Raw genomic sequence first — 22,692 nt, 5'->3', positions numbered from 1 at the left:
CTTCAGTCCGCAGGCCGACGCTCTATCCACTGAGCCAAACCGGTTTCGGCTATTTTATTTTTTTTAATATAAATTCTTTATTGTTTAAAGTATTTCATAAGTCTCCCCCCCCCATTGACTTCTCCCCGGTCCCCTCGACCCCCCAGCACATGCCCTCCCCGTTCCCCTGTCTGTGCCCACCATATCCACATGTGTTCTTTTATAATTAACAAAAGCGGGGGCATCCTTTGTATGCTGGCCACTATCTTCTCATGTAACTTTTAGAGCCACCCAGGCGGTGGATTATTGTGGTCCAAAGAGCAAAGGATGTTGCCAAGGAAGAGCTGAGGACTGGCTCCTGCAAGGTGGCTGTCACCAAGGATCCCAGAAGGTGACCTGTGGACGGGCTCAGGGGAGCAAGCCACATTACCCTTCAGAGCCTCTTTCTCTGCATTGATTAGATCAGCTATTTTCAACCAACATGCCGCAAGATTGTTTAAAATATTTGATACCTGACCTCTTTTCCCTTTCCAAAAAAATGACAACAGCCAATACAACAATAGCTGACCCATGTGAATGAATCAAAATTATATCTTTTTTTTTTTGGTCAGATTGGTGAAAACGATGATATCATTTTTGGTGTGCTGTAAAATTTTAGTAATTAGTTTATGTGTGCCATGAGATGAAAAAGATTGAAAATCACAATTATTAGATAATAATAACAACAACAACAATAGTCTTCCAATGCCTCCAGCATTATTCTTGGTACTCGTGCATCACAAGCCTGCTTCTCGGCTGTATCTGAGAGGAGGTAGAGTGAAGATCTAGCCCGCTCTGCTTTTGCAGAAGGCCACAGCAGTAGGAGACGAGCACTGGCATTTCCTTCTTACTGTGACAACAGACAGTGAGTGTTTTTCCAAAACGGAGACTGGGGTTGGATGCTTTAGGAGTTCAGGAAATGCCTGCCTCAAATATGCCAAGGTTGCAGGTTTGATCCTCGGTCAGGGCATATACAAGAATCAACCAATGAATACATAAGTGGAACAACAAATTGCTGTTTCTTTCTCTTGATCTCTCTCTCTCTCTTCTCCTCCCCCAACTCTCTAAAATCCATCAATTTTTTAAATGAATAAATTTATATACCTTTTCTCCTGTTAATCTGCCTGTTGTCAGTTTATTTCATAGACTCAAATAGTGAACCTGGAAAGGTAGTGCCGGCAAGTTTTTCCTCCCTTACAGTGTGGGTGGCCCAAACATTAATTACCGTATGTACCCCACTTGCTGTCAAACACAGACCCCTGTGTCCCAACTTAGATTTGCTTCCCACTTAGCAGAAAGCAGATATCAGTCCTATAAATGAGAAAGAAAACAACTTAATTCCCTAGGAAGGTACCTCAAGGCCCTCACGTTCCTCCTCTAGCTTTCTTACATTCCTTTCTCACTAATCTGCACCTTATGACTAAATGGTGGCATTACTCTGCTTAGATGACGACCTAGAGACAATAGTAGGGGAAAGGGAAACGAAAGAGAAGGGAAAGTATTTAAAATATGTAAATATATATTTTGAGGAAGGAAGTTCAAATAGAAACTATCATCCTCACCTCCATAACCCATTCTAAGGCTGATCTTGTATTTATGACTTTTCTTTTTTGCTGTCTTTTTCCAGGTTTCTTCTGCCTTCAGTCAGAACAGATGGTCAAGTTCTTGGCCCACGGAAGAGACCCAACCCTTCATCCCTGAGAGATACGTGCCCTGGGAGGTTCTCTCGTATAGAATTGCAATAGTTTTGCAGTAACATTGATGACAGGATTTGTAGTAGGAACAGGATCCTTAGGGATAGAGTTGAGTCTATCACTAAGCCTCACTAACCCTACGCTATGGTAACAACTTATGTCCCCTCGATAGCCAGAGTGTTTAACCCCAGATAATACCTTGATTTCTTTTTTTCACTTTCTGTTCCGCAGCAGGAAGTATGCAAAATGGTTGAGTGGTAGGTTCAACAGTTCAGTTTAGTGGGAAATGTGTGTCCACTTGGTGGAGGCATTCCTCTCTTAGACACTAAAGGCTTTTAGCATTCCTCCCCTCCCTACAGCATGGGACCAGAAAGCAAATAATCTTTGAGTCAGTCAAAAAGTTATTGTGAGTGGAGCCACTCTCCTACATCTAGCTCTAGCCCCTTGGTTCTTGAACTATGTAGCATCTGACTAAGGAGAAGCAGCACACTGGTTGAGAGCGCTACTGCATCCTGTGGATGGCTCTCTGTCTCACAGGGGGTGCCTTGTCTGGCTGGGCCTTCTACAGACCTTGCCACCATTTTAGAAGGCACATAGTAAGGCCAGTGAATCCTGTGGGTAACAGCTCAGCATCTCACTTCTTTATTGTGAAATGACTCCCATGATCAAAACAATGCTGTGTGCGATACCAAGACTGATTATTAAGTCCACACATGGAGGTGCCGGTGAAGGCATGCAAGGCAAGGAAAGCAAATCTAAATCCAGGATAAGCAACTCTTCTAGTGAGACAAAATCCTGTCTCCATCATGAGGGACATGATCCTATGCCATCAGTCCGCCTCTAAATAATTGGCTGGTGCCCTCAGGGGTTCAGGGCTGGTTGCTGCTGGGGGCAAACTGGGTGTCAGTGGTGATGTTGGCAGCTTGGCTTTGGTGAGGGGATGTCCTTGTTCTTCACCCCTGTCATCATGGTCCTATGTCCATGAACCCATTGAACAAGTTGGGGGCCCATATTGAGCATTCATATGGCATACCTGCTGTCTCACAATCTAGGATCATTCTGGGGAATCCATCTTTCCCAAACCTCTTTGTTGTGAACTTCTAATCTTTCACTCTGAGCTGCTCAAATCATTAGTCACTGTCTGTGAGCTGGTATAGATCTTGACCTCAGGACAATGAGATGTACTGCTGACAGTTCTGCCTGCAGATGTAATTAGTTAAGATGGCTTTTGTACTGGAGGAGAGTGAACCCCTAAACCAATATGACTAATGTCCTTTAAAAAGGGGGAAATCCGAACACAGATATATATATATATACACACACACACACACACACACACAGGGAAAATGCCATGTGGACATGAAGATGGCCATCTACAAACCAAGGAGAGAGGCCAGGACAGATCCTCCTTCACAGCCCTCAAAAGGAACCAACACCGACAACACCCTGATTTTGGACTTCTAGCCTCCAGAATTGTGAGACGATACATTTCTGCCGTTTAAGCTAGTTTGTGATATATCGCCACAGCAAGCCCCAACAGACGAATACACCCCTCACTAGAACTAAGTCCCCTGAGACCAGCAACCTGGTCTGTCTCGTTCACAGCCATTCCAGAATGCGCCTGTACCATTCCATAGCACCTTGTACCACTATTTAAAAATGTTTTTATTGATTTCAGAGAGAGGGTGAGAGTTAGAAACATCAGTGATGAGAGAATCATTGATTCGCTGCAGCCTGCAAGCCCCCTGCTGGGGATAGAGCCGCCGCAGCCGGGGGCACGCCCCCACCGTGACCTCCCTGTTCATGGGTCAGCGCTCAACCACTGAGCACACCGCCAGGCTCGTACCACTATTTAGGTGTTTCACTAGTGTATATGAACCCGAAAGCCTTTCAAGGGGAGAAAGTGTTGCTAGTATTCAATCATAACCTGTTGCGTAGATTAAACCATTTCACTCATTTCCAATTTTTTTGCGGTGCACGGATAAGTCATAGCTCTTACTCCCCGGGTTGCATTAATATGCATGACGCGCTTTTAGCTCTCCGGACAAAGAGATCAATACTTCGCAGGTCCCTCGAGTGGGACTCAGAAGACCGCACGAAGCTCCAGCCTTTTACAAGCGCTGGTTCTTGCCCCTTTTGGCATCTTGGTACTTGTAGTTTTGTCCACTGTATCTTTCACCGAAAAACCCACACCGAGACCACAACTCCCATCACTCCACGAGCACTGGGGCCTTCAGTGCGCATCCTCCGGAGAGGGCGCCCCGCCATTGGCTACCTTGCTGGGCGAAGGCCCACCTTCCCGAGCCCAGCCACACCCGTGATTGGTCGGCTTCCCCGCTTCTCATCCGAGGAGGCGACAAGTGAATGAAAGCGGGGGGCGTGTCTGTGTGCGTAGCTTGGTGGCGGTGCTGGTGGAACCCACTGGAAGGTGAGATCCGAGAAGCGGGGTCACGCTGCCGCTTTCATTGGCTTGGGGGCACCCCGAAGGTCGGCCCTGGCCGGGGGTCAGCGGGCAAGGAAGCCCCATTTCGGTCGGCCTCCCTCCGACCGCCCGGCCCTGGCGACTCTGGGGATCCCCGCCGCGCAAACCCGTGCTGGATGACCGACTCCCATCCAGCCTCCCCTTAGTGTGGGGAGGGGGGTCGTGGGGCAGATCCCTCTCCTTCCCTAGCATTGGGCTGTCCCCCGCGTGGTCCACCGGGTGGGGGCGGCGGAGGTTCATCCGGATGTTGCGGGGGCGCTAGGCACCGCAGTGCTGGTCACTTTGTCCGCGGAGGCCACGGGAGGGGCCGGGCCTCGGTTCCCCACCCTCCGGGCCGAAGACAGAGTCCATTAACTAGTTCCGGTCGTCTGGCTCTGGACGGGGAGGATCCCCTGGTGCTGTGAACAATGTAGCAGGTGAACCAAAGATTCAGTTGACCCTGAAATTCTTTCTGTGTAAATGGAAACTTCTTCCTTGTCGTCCTCCTCCACTCCCTGCGTCGGGGCAAGGAGTGACCTCCCCAGCCTTCTCATTGTGTGCTGGGGGTTCGGGGAGTCGGGCTGGCACAGTGGCAGGAGTGTCAGCTCTGGGAGCTGACCGATCTCAGTTCCAGTCTGAGCTTTGGGCGTGTTGTCTGTAAATCTGAGCTGAAAATTTCTCTGAAAAAGAGGATGTGACGATGTAGCGACGGCATTGGGTTATCGTGAGGTTAAAATTAATCAGTGTTTGTAAAGTACTTTGTACGGTGCCTCATCAGAAGTAGAGCTCGGAGAAGGCTGACAGTTGATGGGCAGGTTTTTGTGATTCTCAGGTCAGGGAACCTGGGGAGTCCTGTCAGAGTCAGTGGCTGGAATTCCAGGCTGCTTTTGGTGCCTGAATGGAGACAGTCCTGTGACCTGGCCGGGTGGGATCCCCTCAGGGGACTGTGGGAGTTCACTGCAGGCGGTAGTGTTGGCATCTGCCCTCTCCTGAAGGACAAGGCACCACAAAGTACTAGATCCATTTTTCTGTTCCTGGCATCCTCCTTGTGTCAGACATTGTTTATAAGTTACTAGCTACGGTGGAGAGGGTGGGAGGGTCCCTGCCCGCGTGTGGATAAATGTACTTCTGAGAGCACTGTGCCCGAAGAGCTTCTTTTCTGGGAGAAGGGGTGGTCCTCAGCATGTCCCAGGGATGCAGAGCACCAACAACAAGTCAGATTAATTTGAACAAAATTTTTCACGCTATATGCCAAATGCAGGATTGAGGAAAGGTTTGAAGAAAGTATGTGGCTGGGCTTTCTCAAAGTCAGGGAGTATTTGCATGAGGCCGTAGAATTTAGAGTATTTGTAGAGAGAAAGCCAAAGGAAATGGATTTGGGGTACTATTGTTGAAAAGGAGCATCTTCCAGTGAAAAAATGGAAGTGCCCTGGGAGGAGGCCCTGTAGATAAGACCATTCTACAAGTTCAGAAGTATTGTGCCTCTTTAGATATTTATCTTTCTGGGTTGCCAACTACTTACCCCTTTGCTGCTCCTCCTTTTTTTCTTTGTTAAGAAATAAAAACAAAAGTAATCCAGGTGCATAGTGGAACATACTAACAGTACAGAGGTTGCAAAGGAAGGGTCCCTCCACACATCTCTTGACCATGGTCCCTCTCCTCAAAGGCATCTGCTGTTAACTCTTGCTTATGTAACCTTCCAGAAAAAAATTTATGCATGTATCAGCAAAACCACATACACAGATGGGATCAGACTGTACATTTTGCATCTTGTCCTTTTCTCTTTTACTATATCTTAGTGGCCTTGTCCCCATAAAAACACACAACTCTAGCTCATTAAAAACATGGTTGCACCATGCTGGGAGGTTTGGTTAGTCGGAGTGTGTTGCGGGTTGATTTTCAGTCAGGGCACGTACATAGGTTGCAGGTTCAATCCCCGGTTGGGGCGTGTGTGGGAGGCAGCAGATCGATGTTTCTCTCATATCTATGTCTCTTTCTCCCTCTCCCTTCCCCTTTCTAAAAAATCAATAAAACATCCTCGGGTGAGGATAAAAAAAAAAAAGATGTGTACATTTTAAGCTGAGATAAATCTTGCCACATTCCCTTCTAAAATGGTGTTCAAAATTACATTCCCATCAATAGTGGATATTATCACATTTAAAAATGTAATTTTACCAGTCAGACAGGTTTTCTTTAAATTCTGAGGAAGAATACAGTGTGGGCCCTAACCGGTTTGGCTCAGTGGCTAGAGCGTCAGCCTGAGGACTCAAGGGTCCCAGGTTCGATTCTGGTCAAGGGCATGTATCTTGGTTTCGGGCACATCCCCAGTGGGGAGTGTGCAGGAGGCAGCTGATCGATGTTTCTAACTCTCTATTCCACTCCGTTCCTCTCTGTAAAAAATCAATAATATATATATATATTTTAAAAGAATACAGTGTGGTATTTAGATGTAGCATTCTCCTATATCAGTGATGGCGAACCTTTTGAGCTCGGCATGTCAGCATTTTGAAAAACCCTAACTTAACTCTGGTGCCGTGTCACATATAGAAATTTTTTGATATTTGCAACCATAGTAAAACAAAGACTTCTATTTTTGATATTTATTTTATACATTTAAATGCCATTTAACAAAGAAAAATCAACCAAAAAAAATGAGTTCGCATGTCATAGGTTCGCCATCACTGTCCTATATCTTGTTTTTCCTTTACCATTGTTTAAAATCCTCACCAGAGGAGGTGATTTTATTGATTTTTCTAGAGAGAGAGGAAGGGAAAACGAGATACACACACACACACACATTGATGTGAGAGAGAAACATTGATCGGTTGCCTTCTGGAGTCACCCTGACCAGGGATTGAACCTGCAGCCCAGGTATGTGACTGGGAATAGAACCCACAACCTTTCGGTGTACCAGACAAGGCTCCAACCAACCAAGCCACCCAGCCAGGGCTCCCTTATCATTTAAAAAAAAAAAATTGCCGAAACCGGTTTGGCTCAGTGGATAGAGCGTCGGCCTGCGGACTGAAAGGTCCCAGGTTCGATTCCGGTCAAGGGCATGTACCTGGGTTGCGGGCACATCCCCAGTGGGGGATGTGCAGGAGGCAGCTGATCGATGTTTCTCTCTCATCGATGTTTCTAACTCTCTCTTTCTCTCTCCCTTCCTCTCTGTGAAAAATCAATAAAATATATTAAAAAAAATTGATTTGAGAGGAAGGGAGAGGGAGAGAGAGATAGAAACATCAATAATGAGAGAGAGAAACATCAATCAGCTGCCTTCTGCATCAGGGGCCTACTGGGGTCTAAGCCCAAAACCCGGCATGTGCCCTTGACTGGAATCCACCCTGGGATCCTTCAGTCTGTAGGTCGATGCTCTATCCACTGAGCCAAACCGGCTAGGGCTCCCTTATCATTTTGATTGTCAAAGGCAATGGCAGGAACTGCTGGGCAGGCTTGGTTGGAGCTATTGGAAGGGGTGAGAATGACAGTGAAACCTTCATCCTGCGAAAACTTTCAGGGTTGATTTATTTGGGAATAGAATTTTTCAGATATCTGACAGTTCTCTTCCTTTTTGAACCAAAATGTTAATTTTAACTTTCAATGAAAATTTCCAAAATTAAGACATATTTTTTTGAGTTTAAAATAATATAAAAATAGAAGTCTTCTTGATGACTTAGGTCCAACAATTATAGCCCTGGGCTATAATTTAGTGATGTCCTTAGGCCATTTTGAATATGTAGGCGCCTTTAATACACTTAGCTAAATGGCCTCAGACTGACCCTTTAAAAATTCCTAGGTGTAGTTTTTAGAACTGTTTTACCTTTTCCTACCCACCAGTTCTCACTTTTAAGTTTGTCAGTTTAGTTGCTTACAGAGGCTCCTCTTCATTTCTCTTCCTAATTGACTCTCTAGTTTCCAAACTTAATGCCTCACTTGCTATCTATATGTATAAAGTAGGTGTAAATTGCCCTTTAATAAGGTTGTTGTGGGTCTTTTATGAGTAAAGTCTGTGCCATTAGTGTGTTAGGCCTTGGGGAAACTATTTTTGTCAGTGAAAGGACCCTTTTTGGGGGAAGAAAGTGCCTGATTTCTGGCTGGGTGAGGCATTGTTGTGCTGCATTTGTAGAAAGGAAGCATGCTAAAAAGTTGTTAGCTATGGTTGGCAGCTCTAACTAGGCTTTTTGCGATTTCAGTAAAGGGGGATGATGTACTTGGTTGTAGAAACTCCTCTGAGCTCAATGGGTCAGTAAGTAAAAGGGGTCTTGATGGATGGCTCTGTGGCTTGTGTGATGGGAAAAGATGGAGGAGGAGCTCCGGGAAGGTAACTCTTGTTTATATAACCCTCCAGAAAAAAATGCATGCATATATGCGCAAAGGCATATACACAGATGGGTTAGCAGAAGGATTTTGAATTTGATTTATATCGGTTCTACTTAGCAGTAATGAAAACAGTATTCCGTTGTATTTAGCAAACCTGCCTGTCCAAAGCATTCTGCCAGGTGCTGTGGGGGATAGCAAATAAATAAGACATGGATCATGCTCTCAAAGGGCTTGTAGTCCACAGACAGACAAGGGCCAGGACATAGAAATACAGAAGAGTGAACCAAGGGTAGTTAGGATTCCTTCAGTTGCAAGAGATAGAAAACCCAACTCAAACCAGCTTAGCAAAAAGGGACTGAATTGGCTTCTGGCACAGCAGGAGGTAGGACTCAGATGGGCTCTATCTGTTGCTCCTGCCTGAGCTGGGCTTGGCTGGGCTGGTTCCCCTGTTGGTGTGGCAGCAGCATCCCTCACATCCCACCTGCTCACAGAGCAGAGTAATCTTTTTTGGAAGAACTAGTAAACATTTCACTGCTTTTTATTGGCTCTGACCAAGCCATGTGGCCAATTCTGAGCCAATCACTGTGGTGGAGCCTGGGGTTGGCACCAGATAGATGCCAAGATCATTGGCCAAGATTGGGGGATGGGTGTTTACAATCAAAGCTGAATGGTGAATGCATGCTGGCAAGCCCAAGAACTCACCAATGTTTCCACAAAGTGATAATAATAGATGTGAGCTGAGACTAGTTGCCAGTCTCTACACTCTGTATCAGGACGCTGTAGATTGAACTGTAATTCTTTTTAAAAAAATATATATTTTTGCTGATTTCAGAGAGGAAGAGAGAGGGAGAGAGATAGAAACATCAATGATTAGAAAGAATCATTGATTGGCTGCCTCCTGCACATCCCCCACTTGGGACCGAGCCCATAACCCAGGCATGTGCCCTTGACCGGAACTGAACCCGGGATTCTTCAGTCCACAAGCCAACTCTCCATTCACTGAGCCAAACCAGCTGGCCAAGCTGTAATTCTTAGATTTGGGTATTATCTGTATTTTGAGCCTTGAAGAAAGTAGAGTGTAGTGCATCAGACCATGAATTCTGGAGGTTGGTTTTGAGTCCTGGCTCTGTTACAGCTGGGTCATCTGCTATCTTCTTCTTTTTTTCTTTTAATATATTTTTATTGATTTCAGAGAGGAAGGGAGAGGGAGAGAGAGGCAGAAAAATCAATGATGAGAATCATTGATCGGCTGCCTCCTGCATGCCCCCTACGGGGGATCGAGCCTGCAACCCGGGCATGTGTCCTTGACTGGAATCAAACCCCGGACCCTTCAGTCCAAAGGCCAACTCTCTATCCACTGAGCCAAACCAGCTAGGGCTCCTATTTTCTTTGAGTCTCAATTTCCTTATGGAAAAACAGGGACAATATTGATGTTTTGTCGTAGAGTTTAATAAAAATTCATTGGAAAGAATCAAACACTATGTACTGTGCCCACACGCAATTGTTGTTTTTCATAAATTAACTCAGTTGGACAACCTCTTATTTCTGTTAGGTCCAAAACAGCCCACATCATAAAGACACTACTGAACCAATGTTTGGGAAAGAATTTTCTTTTTAAATAGATTTTTATTGATTTCAGAGAATGAGGGAGAGGGATAGAGAGATAGAAACATCAATGATGAGATAGTCATTGATTAGCTGTTTCCTGCATGACCCATACTGGGGATTGAGCCCGAAACCTGGGCATGTGCCCTGATTGGGGATTGAACCGTGACTTCCTGGTTCATAGGTTAATGCTCAACCACTGAGCCACGCCAGCCGGGCAGGGAAAAAATTTTTTTAAAATATTAAAAGTGGCCCCAACCGGTGCGGCTCAGTGGATAGTGTGTCGGCCTGCGGACTCAAGGGTCCCAGGTTCGATTCCGGTCAAGGGCATGTGCCTTGGTTGTGGGCACATCCCCAGCAGGGAGTGTGCAGGAGGCAGCTGATCGATGTTTCTCTCTCATCGATGTTTCTAACTCTCTATCCCTCTCCCTTCCTATCTGTAAAAAAAAAAAAAAATTTCAATAAAAAAATATTTAAAAAATATTAAAAGTGAACATCTTATTTGTAAGGTTGAGATTTGTGAATCAACTTTTTCAACATCTTGGCAGAGATCAGGCTACTCTGGAGCAGCAGCAGCTGGTGAAGAAATGGAGATGCAATCCTACTATGCCAAGCTCTTGGGGGAGTTGAACGAACAGCGAAAGAGGGATTTTTTCTGTGACTGTAGCATCATTGTGGAAGGGCGGATCTTTAAGGCCCACAGGAATATTTTGTTTGCCAACAGCGGCTACTTCCGAGCCCTGCTCATTCACTATATTCAGGATAGCGGGCGGCACAGCACCGCCTCCTTGGACATTGTCACCTCCGATGCCTTTTCCATCATCTTAGATTTCCTGTATTCTGGGAAGTTGGATTTGTGTGGGGAAAACGTGATTGAAGTTATGTCGGCCGCCAGTTACCTACAGATGAATGATGTAGTGAACTTCTGCAAGACATATATCCGGTCGTCCTTTGATATCTGCCGAAAGATGGAGAAGGAGGCTGCTGTGGCTGCAGCGGTGGCAGCGGCAACTGCAGCTGCAGCAGCTCATCAGGTTGACGGTGGAAGCCCCAGTTCAGGCACGGAAGGGGCCTCCTGTGATACCAAGAGCTTGGTCTCCTCTACAGCCAAGGAAGAAGAGTGTGTGGACTGTCCAAAGGAGTCCCCTTGCGGTGACTGCCGCCCCCTGGAAGCGGTGGTGAAAGACAGCGAGGGCAGTGGCTCCGCTGACAGTGACCTCTCTGCTCTGCCCAAGCAGATAGAGCCCAAGGTGGAGTTTGATGCTGACGAAGTGGAGCAGGTGGAGGTTGGTGAGCAGCTCCAGCAATATGCTGCTCCACTGAACCTGGCCCACATGGAGGAGGGTTTGCCCAGTGGCCATTCCGTGGACGTGTCTTACGGTAACTACCACGTGAAGCAATTCTTGGAGGCCCTCTTGCGCAACGGTGCTGTCCAGAGCAAAGATGATGCGGATCATCACTTTTCTCGGAGTTTGGAGGGAAGACCAGATGGTGTAGGAGGAGCCATGAGTTCCATGATGGATGTCCCGACCGACTGGTATGGCGAGGATTCCGGTGAGTTCCATTAGCATTCATCGTCTCTGCTGGTCATTTAACACCCACATCTGTGCCTTATAGTCTCCCATCATCATCGTCGTCATTGTCATTGTCATTACCATCATCATTACCACCATCATCATTACTAATTGCCATCACCATCACTATCACTGCATTATCTCCACCACCATCACAACCAATAGGTGTTAATTGAGTAGGGCATTGTTTCTTCAGGTATGTTAGTATTTTACCTCTCCAACTAGAGTATAAGCATGTTGAGGGGCAGTTTGAAGAAATGGAAAGAATCTACTATCTTCCACTAACCAGCAGTGGGACTTGGGTTAAATCATTAAATCTCTCTGAACTTGTTTGTTCAGGAGATAATCATCCCTATCTTGCCTTTTTCACAGGGTTGAGGACCAATTGAGATGGTTTTCATAATTTTTTTCTCACATATAATAGGAAATTTATTCTTTGTGTAAACCATGATGCCTGACGCATAACAGACATTCATAACATGTCATGGTTGATGGTATGATGTATTTGAGATATTTTAGAGTTGGCATTTGGCTTCATGTGAGTAAGTTTCTGGGTTTTTTTAAAATATATTTTTATTGATTTCAGAGAGGAAGGGAGAGGGAGAGAGAGAAACATCGATATGAGAATGCAACATCAATCAGCGGCTTCTACCATGGATCAAGCCTGAAACGCAGGCATGTGCCCTTAACCAGGAATCTAACTGGCAACCTCCCAGTGCACAGGACTGTGCCCCACCAACTGAGCAGCACCAGCCAGGCTGGCACATGTGTCCTTTATTGAATCTTACTAGTATTCTTTAAGGGACAACCAACCAGATGAGTCGGCTACAGTGAAGAAATCTCATTATTTTTATTTTTTTAAATATATTTTTATTTTTTTAGAGAGGAAGGGAGAGGGGAAGAGAGAGATAGGAACATCAATGATGAGAGAGAATCATTGACTGTCTGCCTGCTGCATGCCCCCTATGGGGATGGAGCCCTGACTGGAATCGAACCATGACCTCTTGGTTCATAGGTTGAAACTCAACCACTGAGCCACACCGGGCCAGGGAAGAAATCTTATTTTTATAAGAGAATTAAGGCACTAAGATACTTCTAGGTATTATCTCAGTGATGCTTCTTAGCTTTATTCTGGGATTCCAGGTAATATTGAGCCCCTACAGCTACCACAAATGCAGCAAATCCCCATTTAAATCCTTTTATTAATGAACTAACAAAGGAAACATTGTTTGCTAAGCCACCCCTGTATCTCCGAGTTTCATTGCAGTCCCCATAGCCCTCTTACAGCCAGCTTTTCCTGTATGATTTTCAGTGGTAACCCTTCTATCTTCCATATTTATACTCTGGAAGTTCCATTTTACTATAACCATGTTCCATGTCTGACAGCAATCTAACCTCTCAGGACATTCAATATTTAATCCTCCATGTGAATAAATTTCTTATATACTTTGTTAGGCTTTTTTGTTTTAAGAGAACTTATGTTCCTGAACAATTCTGAAAGATGACTTAGCTCTTCTTAATAGTGAGCTAATTGTGCTGTAAAATGTCTTATAGGAGATAGAAAATACACTTGGCTGTCACCATCCTGATAAAAGTACCCTATAGCTTCTAGAACAGTGGTTCTCAACCTGTGGGTCGCGACCCCTTTGGCGCTCAAACGACCCTTTCACAGGGGTTGCCTAAGACCATCCTGCATATCAGATATTTACATGACGATTCATAACAGTAGCAACATTACAGTTATGAAGTAGCAACGAAAATAATTTTATGGTTGGGTCACAACATGAGGAACTGTATTTAAAGGGCCAGAAGGTTGAGAACCACTGTTCTAGAACCTGAAGCCAAGAAATTAATGAATCAAAATTCTTATACACCTTTCAACATGGAACAATGAGAGTATTTTAAATAAGGGAGATCAGCTGCTTTTATTTGTTACTAGTGAGCTGTCTTTAGATTTTTTAATTTCATTTTTGTAAATATATATTTTTATTGATTTGAGAGGAAGGGAGAGGGGGAGAGAGAAACATCCATGATGAGAGAGAATCATGCATCGGTTGCCTCCTGCACACCCCTTATTGGTGATCAAACCTGCAACCCGGGCATGTCCCCTGACTGGAAATCAAACCCATGACCTCCTGGTTCATAGGCTGATGCTCAACCTCTGAGCCACACCAGCTGGGCTAATTTTATTTTTTTGAAGCAAGAACACTGTGTATGTCTGATTAAAATTAGACTTGAGCCCTGGCCAGTTTGGCTCTGTGGAGTGTCAGCCTGTGGACTGAAGGGTCCCAGGTTCGATTCCGGTCTAGGGCACATGCCTGGGTTGCGGGCTAGGTCCCTAATAGGGGTCATGCAGGAGGAAGCCGATCAATGACTCTCATCATTGATGTTTCTATCTCTCTCTCCTCCCCTCCCTTCCTCTCTGAAAGTAATAAAAATATATTTTAAAAAAATTAGACTTGCCGAAACCGGTTTGGCTCAGTGGATAGAGCGTCGGCCTGTGGACTGAAGGGTCCCAGGTTCGATTCCGGTCTAGGGCATGTGCCTGGGTTGCGGGCTAGGTCCCTAATAGGGGTTATGCAGGAGGAAGCCGATCAATGACTCTCATCATTGATGTTTCTATCTCTCTCTCCTCCCCTCCCTTCCTCTCTGAAAGTAATAAAAATATATTTTAAAAAAATTAGACTTGCCGAAACCGGTTTGGCTCAGTGGATAGAGCGTCGGCCTGTGGACTGAAGGGTCCCGGGTTCGATTCCGGTCAAGGGCATGTGCCTGGGTTGCGGGCACATCCCTGGTGGGAGATGTGCAGGAGGCAGCTGATCGATGTTTCTCTCTCATCGATGTTTCTGGCTCTCTATCTCTCTCCCTTCCTCTCTGTAAAAAAAATCAATAAAATATATTTTAAAAAAAATTAGACTTGAAAAACTTAAAAATGCCGTTTCTGGTTCTCAGAGACACTGTCTTAACCAACATTTAGAAGGTAGCAGCTGTTTTCACGGAACACACTATGGGAACTTGTTGAAATCTCATTTCCGTGTACATAACAGCACTTCACAGATTGTAATCACTGCTTAACATTCATTGGACCTTCATCATGCCCATGAGTTTGGCAAAGGAAGTGTAGAGAAACTGGGACTCAGGAGGGTTTAGTGAGTTTCCTGAGTTGCAGAGCTGGAAAGTGGCACAGCTAAAACTAGAAACCTGGGCTGGCTTCACTTCACTCATTAAACAAACTGAAGGCAGCACAAGTGGATAGAGGATTTCAGTGCAATGATTTTGTCTTTCAACGCCCTCTGCCTGTATGGACAAGTATCAAAAAGTAATTCAGCTGTGTGCCATCTTCATTCAAGTCCTGTCTATTAGCCTGTAAAGTCAGATTTCCAACTACAGGGTGTTGTGGCAAGGCAGCCACCCTGGCCCCTGGCCATACCTGTTGTCTGCCAGGTTTTTATTCCACTCACACAACTCCAGGCTAAACTCACTCTAAGTGCCAAGGCACAGAGTAGGACTGATATATTTGGTCATTCATTTTTTAAAAATATATTTTTTTTATTGATTTCAGAAAGGGAGAGTGAGAGAGAGACATCAATGATGAGAGACAATCATTGATAGGCTGCCTCCTGTATGCCCCACACTGGGGATCAAGTCCACAACCCGGGCATGTGCCCTGACCGGGAATTGAACTGTGACCTCCTGGTTCATAGGTTGACACTCAACCACTGAGCCATGCAAGCCGGTCTGGTCATTCATTTATTTGCTCAAATATTTGAGTAGCTTCTTGATGAAGCTACAAGGATAAGTCAGACATGAATCCAGCCCTTAACGAACTTAGAGGAGATAAGACGTGTATAATCACATGATCTAAAGGTACTAAGCTGGAAGACAGATGGAAGTGTGAGTTTCATAGTTATCCAAAAGCTGGAGAACTGGCTTCCTACTGGGAGATCAGGGAGGCTTTCTGAATGTGGCATCTGAGGATAAGAAGAGACATAAAAAGAAATTGACTAGCGTCAGATCATGGAAAATCTTGAGTGCTAAGAGATGAGGTTTTTATCTGTAGGCACAGGGGAGATTTTCCATAGTTTCTGAGCTTGGGAGGTGACAGGATCTATGCTTTAGGGAGCTTAATTTGGCCTCAGCACAAGATGGTATACAGTTGGGAGACCAGGGCAAGGACAGATGGTCAGTAGTTCCATATCCATGTTGCTCATACCAGCATTCGCTGATACTGTCAAAGCATAATGTCCTGCTATAATCAATAAAAATATATTTTAAGCCCTAACCGGTTTGGCTCAGTGGATAGAGTGTTGGCCTGCGGACTGAAGAGTTTCAGGCTCAATTCTGGTCAAGGGCATGTACCTTGGTTGCGGGCACATCCCCAGTAGGGGTGCCAGGAGGCAGCTGATCGATGTTTCTCTCATCAATGTTTCTAACTATCCCTCTCTGTAAAAAATATCAATAAAATATATTTAAATATATATATATATATATATATTTCTTAAAAAAACCTTAGGGTTTCAAAAATATGTATATTTTTATGGATTTTATTTTATTTTTTAAATATATTTTATTGATTTTTTTACAGACAGGAAGGGAGAGGATTAGAGAGTTAGAAACATCGATGAGAGAGAAACATTGATCAGCTGCCTCCTGCACACCCCCTACTGGGGATGTGCCCACAACCAAGATACATGCCCTTGACCAGAATCAAACCCAGGACCCTTCAGTCCGCAGGCCAACGCTCTATCCACTGAGCCAAACCGGTTGGGGCTATTTTTATGGATTTTAGAGAGCGGAAGAGATGGATAGGGAGAGAGAGAGATAGAACATCGATCGGCTGCCTCCTGCACACCCCATACTGGGGATCAAGCCCACAATTTGGGCATGTGCCCTGACCTGGAATCAACCACTGAGCCACACCAGCTGGGGAAGATCTTAGAGTTTTTGAGGCCAAAGGAGGGACAGTGATCTGGAATTGACAGTGAAGCACAAAAGAGACCCTACACACCTCCAACCCAGGGGTGTGGGCTATGGCTTAAGGGAAGTAGAGTGCTTCCAAGAGAGAGGCAGGGCTCAGGTAAAGTAACCACTCCAATCTGCTGCCTCTCAAAACTGTGTTCTTCCCTTCTTTCCCTAAGCTCAGATATATCTATCCCGAAGGGCATGGATAGAGGGAACAAGTCTTGGAATGCTGCAGTAAGGGTAACTCATGAAAGGAACAGTTTCTATACAGTCACCTTAATGGTTGTATGAGCAAGGTAAACAAACAAACAGAAAGAGTTGGAAAGAGATTTACGTGAATTCCTGGATATTTGATGATTTCAGATATATAGAGTGACTGTGAATTCCAACAATTTAAGTCTGCATCATCGCAAACCTCTTCTGTACATGCCTGGAAACTCTTCTGAGGAGCTACTGTCAAAACGTGACACCTAGTCCAGAGGTCTGATCCTTCCACCATCATGACCTGCGCTGGTGACATTCTGCAGCCCCAGATCCCATCCATCGGAGGCGTGGCCAGTGTTGTTGCTGCTTACAGTACAGCTAAATTAATCTGTTTGGTTTCCTAGGCGATGTGCTGGTGGTCCCCATCAAGCTCCACAGATGTCCTTTCTGCCCTTACACTGCCAAACAGAAGGGCATCCTTAAGCGGCACATCCGCTCACACACGGGTGAGCGGCCCTACCCCTGTGAGATCTGTGGCAAGAGATTCACGCGACAGGAGCACCTGCGGAGCCATGCCCTGAGCGTAAGTGAGCTGGCAAATCTTTTGTGGTGTGTGTGTGTGTGTGTGTGTGTGTGTGTGTGTGGCTCCTGACATTTGTCCAGCGTAGCAATTTTTAACCAGTGTGCCGCAAGAATTTTTAAAACATGCAATACCTGACTGTGTAGTCAGGGGCACTGACCTCTTTCCCCTTAGATTGTCCAATTAAAAACTGACAGCAGCCAACACAACAATAGTTGTCCCGTGTGAATGAATCAAAAGTATACCTATATTTTTGTCAGATCGGCAAATCAAAGCCATAATGAAATGCCACTTTACACCCACTAGGATGACTAGCATCAAAAAATGGATAATAGCAAAGTGTTGGCAAGAATGTGGAGAGATTGGAAACTTTATACATTGCTGGTGGGAATGTAAAAGGGTGCAGCCGCTATAGACAACAGTTTGGCGGTTCCTCAAAAAGTTAAGCATAAAGTTACTATAGGACTCAACAATTCTACTTTTATTTATTTATTTTTTTAAATATATTTTTATTGATGTCAGAGAAGAAGGGAGAGGGAAAGAGAGATAGAAACATCAATGATGAGAGAGAATCATTGATCGACTGCCTCCTGTACATCCCCTACTGGGGGGGAAATGGAGCCTGCAACCCGGGCATGTGCCCTTGGTCAGAATTGATCCTGGGAATCGAAGCTGGGACCCTTTAGTTCACAGGCTGATGCTCTATCCACTGAACCAAACCGGCCAGGGCTGTATGATTCCATTTATATGACATGTACAAAATGGAAAGACTCATGGAGATAGAGAATAGATTAGGAGTTGCCAGAGGCTGGGAGCAGGTGGGAATGGGAAAGAGGTGACCATTAGTAGGCACAGGGGTGATGAAAATGTGGAATTAGATGGTTGGAATGGTTGCACAATCTTGTGACTCTACTAAAAACCACTGAATTGTACACTTTAAGAGGAAAACTTTATGGTATGAATTACGGTTCTGAAGGAATCCAGATTGAAGATAAGTGCAAGGTTACTGCCTTTGCTGTCAGTACTGGTCCCAGCATACTTGTCTGAGAATGGCCTCCTCCCAAGGACTTAAGTTTTTGTTTGTTTCTCTCCCTCCCCCCCTTCCCCGCCCCCAAATTTATATCTACAGTCTCTCTTGGCAGCAATAGGTCCCTGGGTGCCTCTAAGATGTTTTATCGGTTGGAATCCTCATTTCCTCTCTTTTTCCACATTATACAAGCCCTGGCAGTTTGAAAGGTTATAAGATACACACTCAGGTTAGCTCAAGTGTCGGGGTTTAGCATAGGAAGCTCAAGAAGCCTCATGGGAATCAGGGACATTGGTCAGAATGTAATGGCAGCTCCAGCAACCTGGAGATCATGTTTTTGGCCCTTCTTCTGCATCAGCCTCTTTTTCTCTGCTGCTTGCATGTACCCCACATCCATAGCTCTCCAAAAGAGAGGCTCTGATTGGTTCACAGAGCCCTTTTTGACTGGAGTTCCTGAAGAGTGCACACATTTGCAAGATAGTTCCTTACACAGGGGCCCTCTGGGGCTGTGTGGGGTAGGAAATGTAAAAGGCAAGGGTGAAGCATTGGCTGGCACATCGGGGGAATACACTGTCTAGCAAATCTGCCTCCCTCATAACTAAACAGCCCAAGGTGCATAGAAGCCATGCCTAAAACCCCCACCGGCTCACTGAGTCCCCTTTACATGCCTGGCACTGGGAACATAGTAACCCGTGTGACAGAGGGTAGAGGACATGAATAAGGACAGCCAGAGTTCTCTCGGAACTTACAGTTTAGTGAATTTTACCAAGGATTTGTTAAACATACAGGAGTCTCCTCTTATCCACAGTCTAGCTTCCCACAGTTTCAGGTACCTGTGGTCAACTGTGATCTGAAAATATTAAGTGGGAAATTCCATAAATAAATAGTTCATACGTTTTCAATTGCACGATGTTCTGAGCAGTGTGATGAAATCTCTCACCGCACTCCATCCAACCCAGGATGTGAATCATCCCTTCGACGGTGTCTCCGCACTGTACTGTACACGCTTCCTGCTCATTCATTAGTCACTTGGTAGCTGTCTTGGTTGTCAGCTTGACTGTTGTGGTATCGCAGTGCTTGTGCACATGTAACCCGTATTCTACTTAATAATGGCCCCAGAACACGAGACTAGCATGCTGGCAATTTGGATATGCCAAAGAAAAGCCATAAAGAGCTTCCTTGAAGTGAAAAGGTATGTATGTATGTATAGGAGAAAACATAGTCTATATAGCAGCGGTTCTCAACCTGTGGCCTTGGTAAGGAGCAGGGGTTGGCAGTGGGGAGGAGGGCGCATTCCACGGATGTCCAGTGGCCCAGGGGTGGAAAGGACCTTGGTGAGGCTGAGAATATGGCAGATGGAACAAGGGGAAGAGTGGTGAGAAATGAGGTTGGAGGGTCAACCAGGGCCCACATCACATGGGGCCTTGAGGGTCACGGCTCAACCCCATTTCTGTGACATTGACTGTATCTACTTGTGGTTTTAGGTCCACAGATCCAACTGTCCAATCATTTGCAAGGGCTGCAGAAGAACCTTCACGAATCACCTGTCACAGGGGCTGAGGCGCTTTGGGCTGTGTGACAGCTGCACCTGCGTTGCAGACACACATGATGATGAGTACAGTTTGATGCCCATCAACCTTAGCCTGGTGGAGGCTTCATCCGAAAGCCAAGAAAAGAGTGACACAGACAATGATTGGCCAATCTATGTGGAGTCTGGTGAGGAAAACGACCCTGCCGGAGAGGATTCTGACGACAGACCACCAATTCAGCCCAACCTAACAGACCGAGAGACACTCATGTAGCAGTAGATGGGTGGGAAGAGGTTTTGGAATTTGTTATTGTTCATTCTGTGGTTGAACCCTGAGACGAACATTTTTTTCAGTGTCAATATATTTGCATTTTTGTTAGATGACCTAGTAGAGGTTGGATTTTGTGACTCAAAGGACTAATGAGTTTTTAGTTTGGTGCCCTTGATTTCTGAGGGCTTTGCTGACCTTCCTTAATTCTGAGTGAATAAGGCTGGCCCTCAGGCTTCCTGTTTATCCTGTTGTGCACCTGAACTCTGGTTAGGAGAAAGATAAGAAAACCCCCATGCTTGTTTTCATAGTGTCTCAATCTCTGCATTCCTTTGGGGTCATCCTCTTTTCTCTGAAAAGGTGGGCAAGAATGTATTAAGTTTTGAGAATAATTTTACCTCGACCAAGCCTCTCCTAATGAATTCCATATTCTAATTTTCCGAAGTACTTAAGAGAAAGCTTTATTGATACAAGGCAGGCGGGGCTGCCTTAGACATGATTGTAAAAGCTACTTTTCTAAATCTAAGACTGCAACGGTAAAAGCTGGGGGTGTTTGTGTGCATACAAGCACGGAAATAAGCTCAAAGCCTTCTCATGGCACTTTGACGTGCCCAGTGGAATTACATTTTAAGTTTGCCCCAGGAAGGGACCCTGTGAGCCCAGGTTTGGATGGTTTCCCTGCTTCGTTTGGTATTTGACAATTCTCTACACACAAATAACCTGTTTTGTGATCATAAAACAAATCATCTGGGCAAAACTAAAAATTCTCCCCTGCTTTTTCGAGCCATTTCCAAAGGCCACACTGCTGGAACTGTCGCTACCACTGACATTCTTTTACATAGTTTATGAATGGAACTTTAATTGGAGGGAAAGTGTAAGCCTATCTAAGCAAGTTATATTTCTAAATTGCTTACCTTTTAAAAGATCTGCTGGAAGGGAAGAGAAGTTTGTAGAAGTACAGGTTTTTAAAACCAGTCTGCTTTTCCCCTCTTAGCAGCCATGCAATTATTCTAACAAAAGGCTGCACTTCTTTAAAGGGCTAAAAAGCAGGAAATATTAGGGATTTAAAATATTTAAGGCACTTTCATAATTTTGTCTTATGTTAAGGTATCCAAAATGGATTTTCAAAGAAATCCCTAATGAAACGAAGTATGCAAACAAAACAGTTTCCTTTGAACTTTGAAAAAAAAAATAGAAGAAATCCCTTTTTCTTCCTTTAATTTAGTATAGTTATGTTTCAAAAGGTAGTAAAATCACTTTTTTCCTGTCTCTTAAACAAAAAGATCTTCAAAACATTATAAATTGGCTTGTAAATGCTCGTCATTGCAGAGTTCAAAGGTATTTAAACTACTCAGTAGAAGTTAAAGTTTAGCTAGTGTGACTCAAACTGTGGTCCTCACACGGGTGCTGGTCTGTGAGTTGTTTGATACCAGTCCACACAGCAGGACCATGTATTGGTCTGCAGTAGATTGGAAATTTTAAAATTGGTCCTTTGCCCTGGCTGGTGTGGCTCAGTGATTCGAGAATCAGAATGGGTGTGCTATATTCCAATAAAACTTTACTTGCAAAAAACAGGCAGCAAGCAGGATTTGGCCCAACCTGTTTTAAGTAGTACTTTTATTTTTCTTTTACTAAATGAAGTTAATGAGTCTTCAAACAGAAAATGTATTTAGTGTTTAGTGTTAGCAGTTCTATATTATACTAGGTAATCTTTTTAAAATCTATAGGCTATAGCCCAGCAGAGTGGCTCAGTGGTTGGGTGTTGACCTATGAACCAGGAGGTCACAATTCGATTCCCAGGCAGTTTGATGCCCGGTCAGGGCACGTGCCTGGATTGTGGGCTCTTGTGGGCCCCGTCCCAGGTGTGGAGCATGTGGGAGGCGGCCAATTGATGGTTCTCTCTCATCATTGATGTTTCTGTTTCTCACTCCCCCCTCCCTTCCTCTCTGCAATCAATAAAAATATATTTTAAAAAAATCTATAGGATATAGCCCTGGCTGGCATGCCTCAGTGGTTAGAGCATCAGCCTGGGCAATGAAGGGTCTTGGGTTCGATTTCCAGTCAAAGGCATGTACCTGAGTTGCAGGTTCGCTTCCTGCCCCAGGTTGGGTGCCTGTGGGAGGCAACCAGCCTATGTATCTCTCTTACATTGATGATACTCTCCATCCCCTTTCCTCCCTTTCTCCCTCCCTCCTTTCCACTCTCTGAAAAGCAATGGAAAAAATATCCTCGGGTGAGGATTAACAGAACAAGAAAGAAAAAATGGTCTTTTACCACAGATAGTTTCAAAATTATTGTTCTAGATCAAGAGGTGCAAATTGAAACTTATTTAGGACCAGAAACATTTTTCTTAACCTAAAATGAAAATATTAGCTGTTGTTTTAATAGAGGGATCTTAGCGAAAGGCAAACCTAAATGGATGTGTAGAGGCTATACTTTGCAAGGAGTTGTGTT

The 22,692-nt window shown here is 44.8% G+C and overlaps 1 protein-coding gene and 1 pseudogene across 2 annotated transcripts; one reads left to right on the top strand and one right to left on the bottom strand.

Annotated features, from left to right (window-relative positions):
* Positions 1 to 4,084: 4,084 nt before the first annotated feature.
* ZBTB8B (zinc finger and BTB domain containing 8B) lies at positions 4,085 to 22,485 on the top strand. The gene is made up of 4 exons (XM_081086326.1): positions 4,085 to 4,140; positions 10,644 to 11,649; positions 17,240 to 17,418; positions 19,927 to 22,485. The coding sequence occupies exons 2-4, from the start codon at positions 10,683 to 10,685 to the stop codon at positions 20,242 to 20,244; spliced, it is 1,464 nt and encodes a 487-aa protein (XP_080942452.1). The 5' UTR covers positions 4,085 to 4,140; positions 10,644 to 10,682; the 3' UTR covers positions 20,245 to 22,485.
* LOC308516951 (NADH dehydrogenase [ubiquinone] 1 beta subcomplex subunit 3-like) lies at positions 12,777 to 13,046 on the bottom strand (annotated as a pseudogene). Its single transcript has one exon. The product of its transcript is annotated as an NADH dehydrogenase [ubiquinone] 1 beta subcomplex subunit 3-like (transcript).
* Positions 22,486 to 22,692: the final 207 nt, after the last annotated feature.

The sequence above is a fragment of the Myotis nattereri genome (genome assembly GCF_964212035.1).
Source record: "Myotis nattereri genome assembly, chromosome: 3".
NCBI classification, from domain to species: Eukaryota; Metazoa; Chordata; class Mammalia; order Chiroptera; family Vespertilionidae; genus Myotis; species Myotis nattereri.
The sequence above is the reverse complement of the archived record's forward strand: the minus strand, read 5'-3'. Positions and strand labels throughout refer to the sequence as shown.

What these genes read in the sequence shown, in the direction of transcription:
- ZBTB8B (XM_081086326.1), top strand. Translation starts at nt 10,683, where the DNA reads ATGGAGATGCAATCCTACTATGCCAAGCTCTTGGGGGAGTTGAACGAA. An exon ending in CTGGTATGGCGAGGATTCCG is followed by an intron (nt 11,650 to 17,239) that starts GTGAGTTCCATT and finishes TTGGTTTCCTAG; the next exon opens with GCGATGTGCTGGTGGTCCCC. An exon ending in TGCGGAGCCATGCCCTGAGC is followed by an intron (nt 17,419 to 19,926) that starts GTAAGTGAGCTG and finishes TTGTGGTTTTAG; the next exon opens with GTCCACAGATCCAACTGTCC.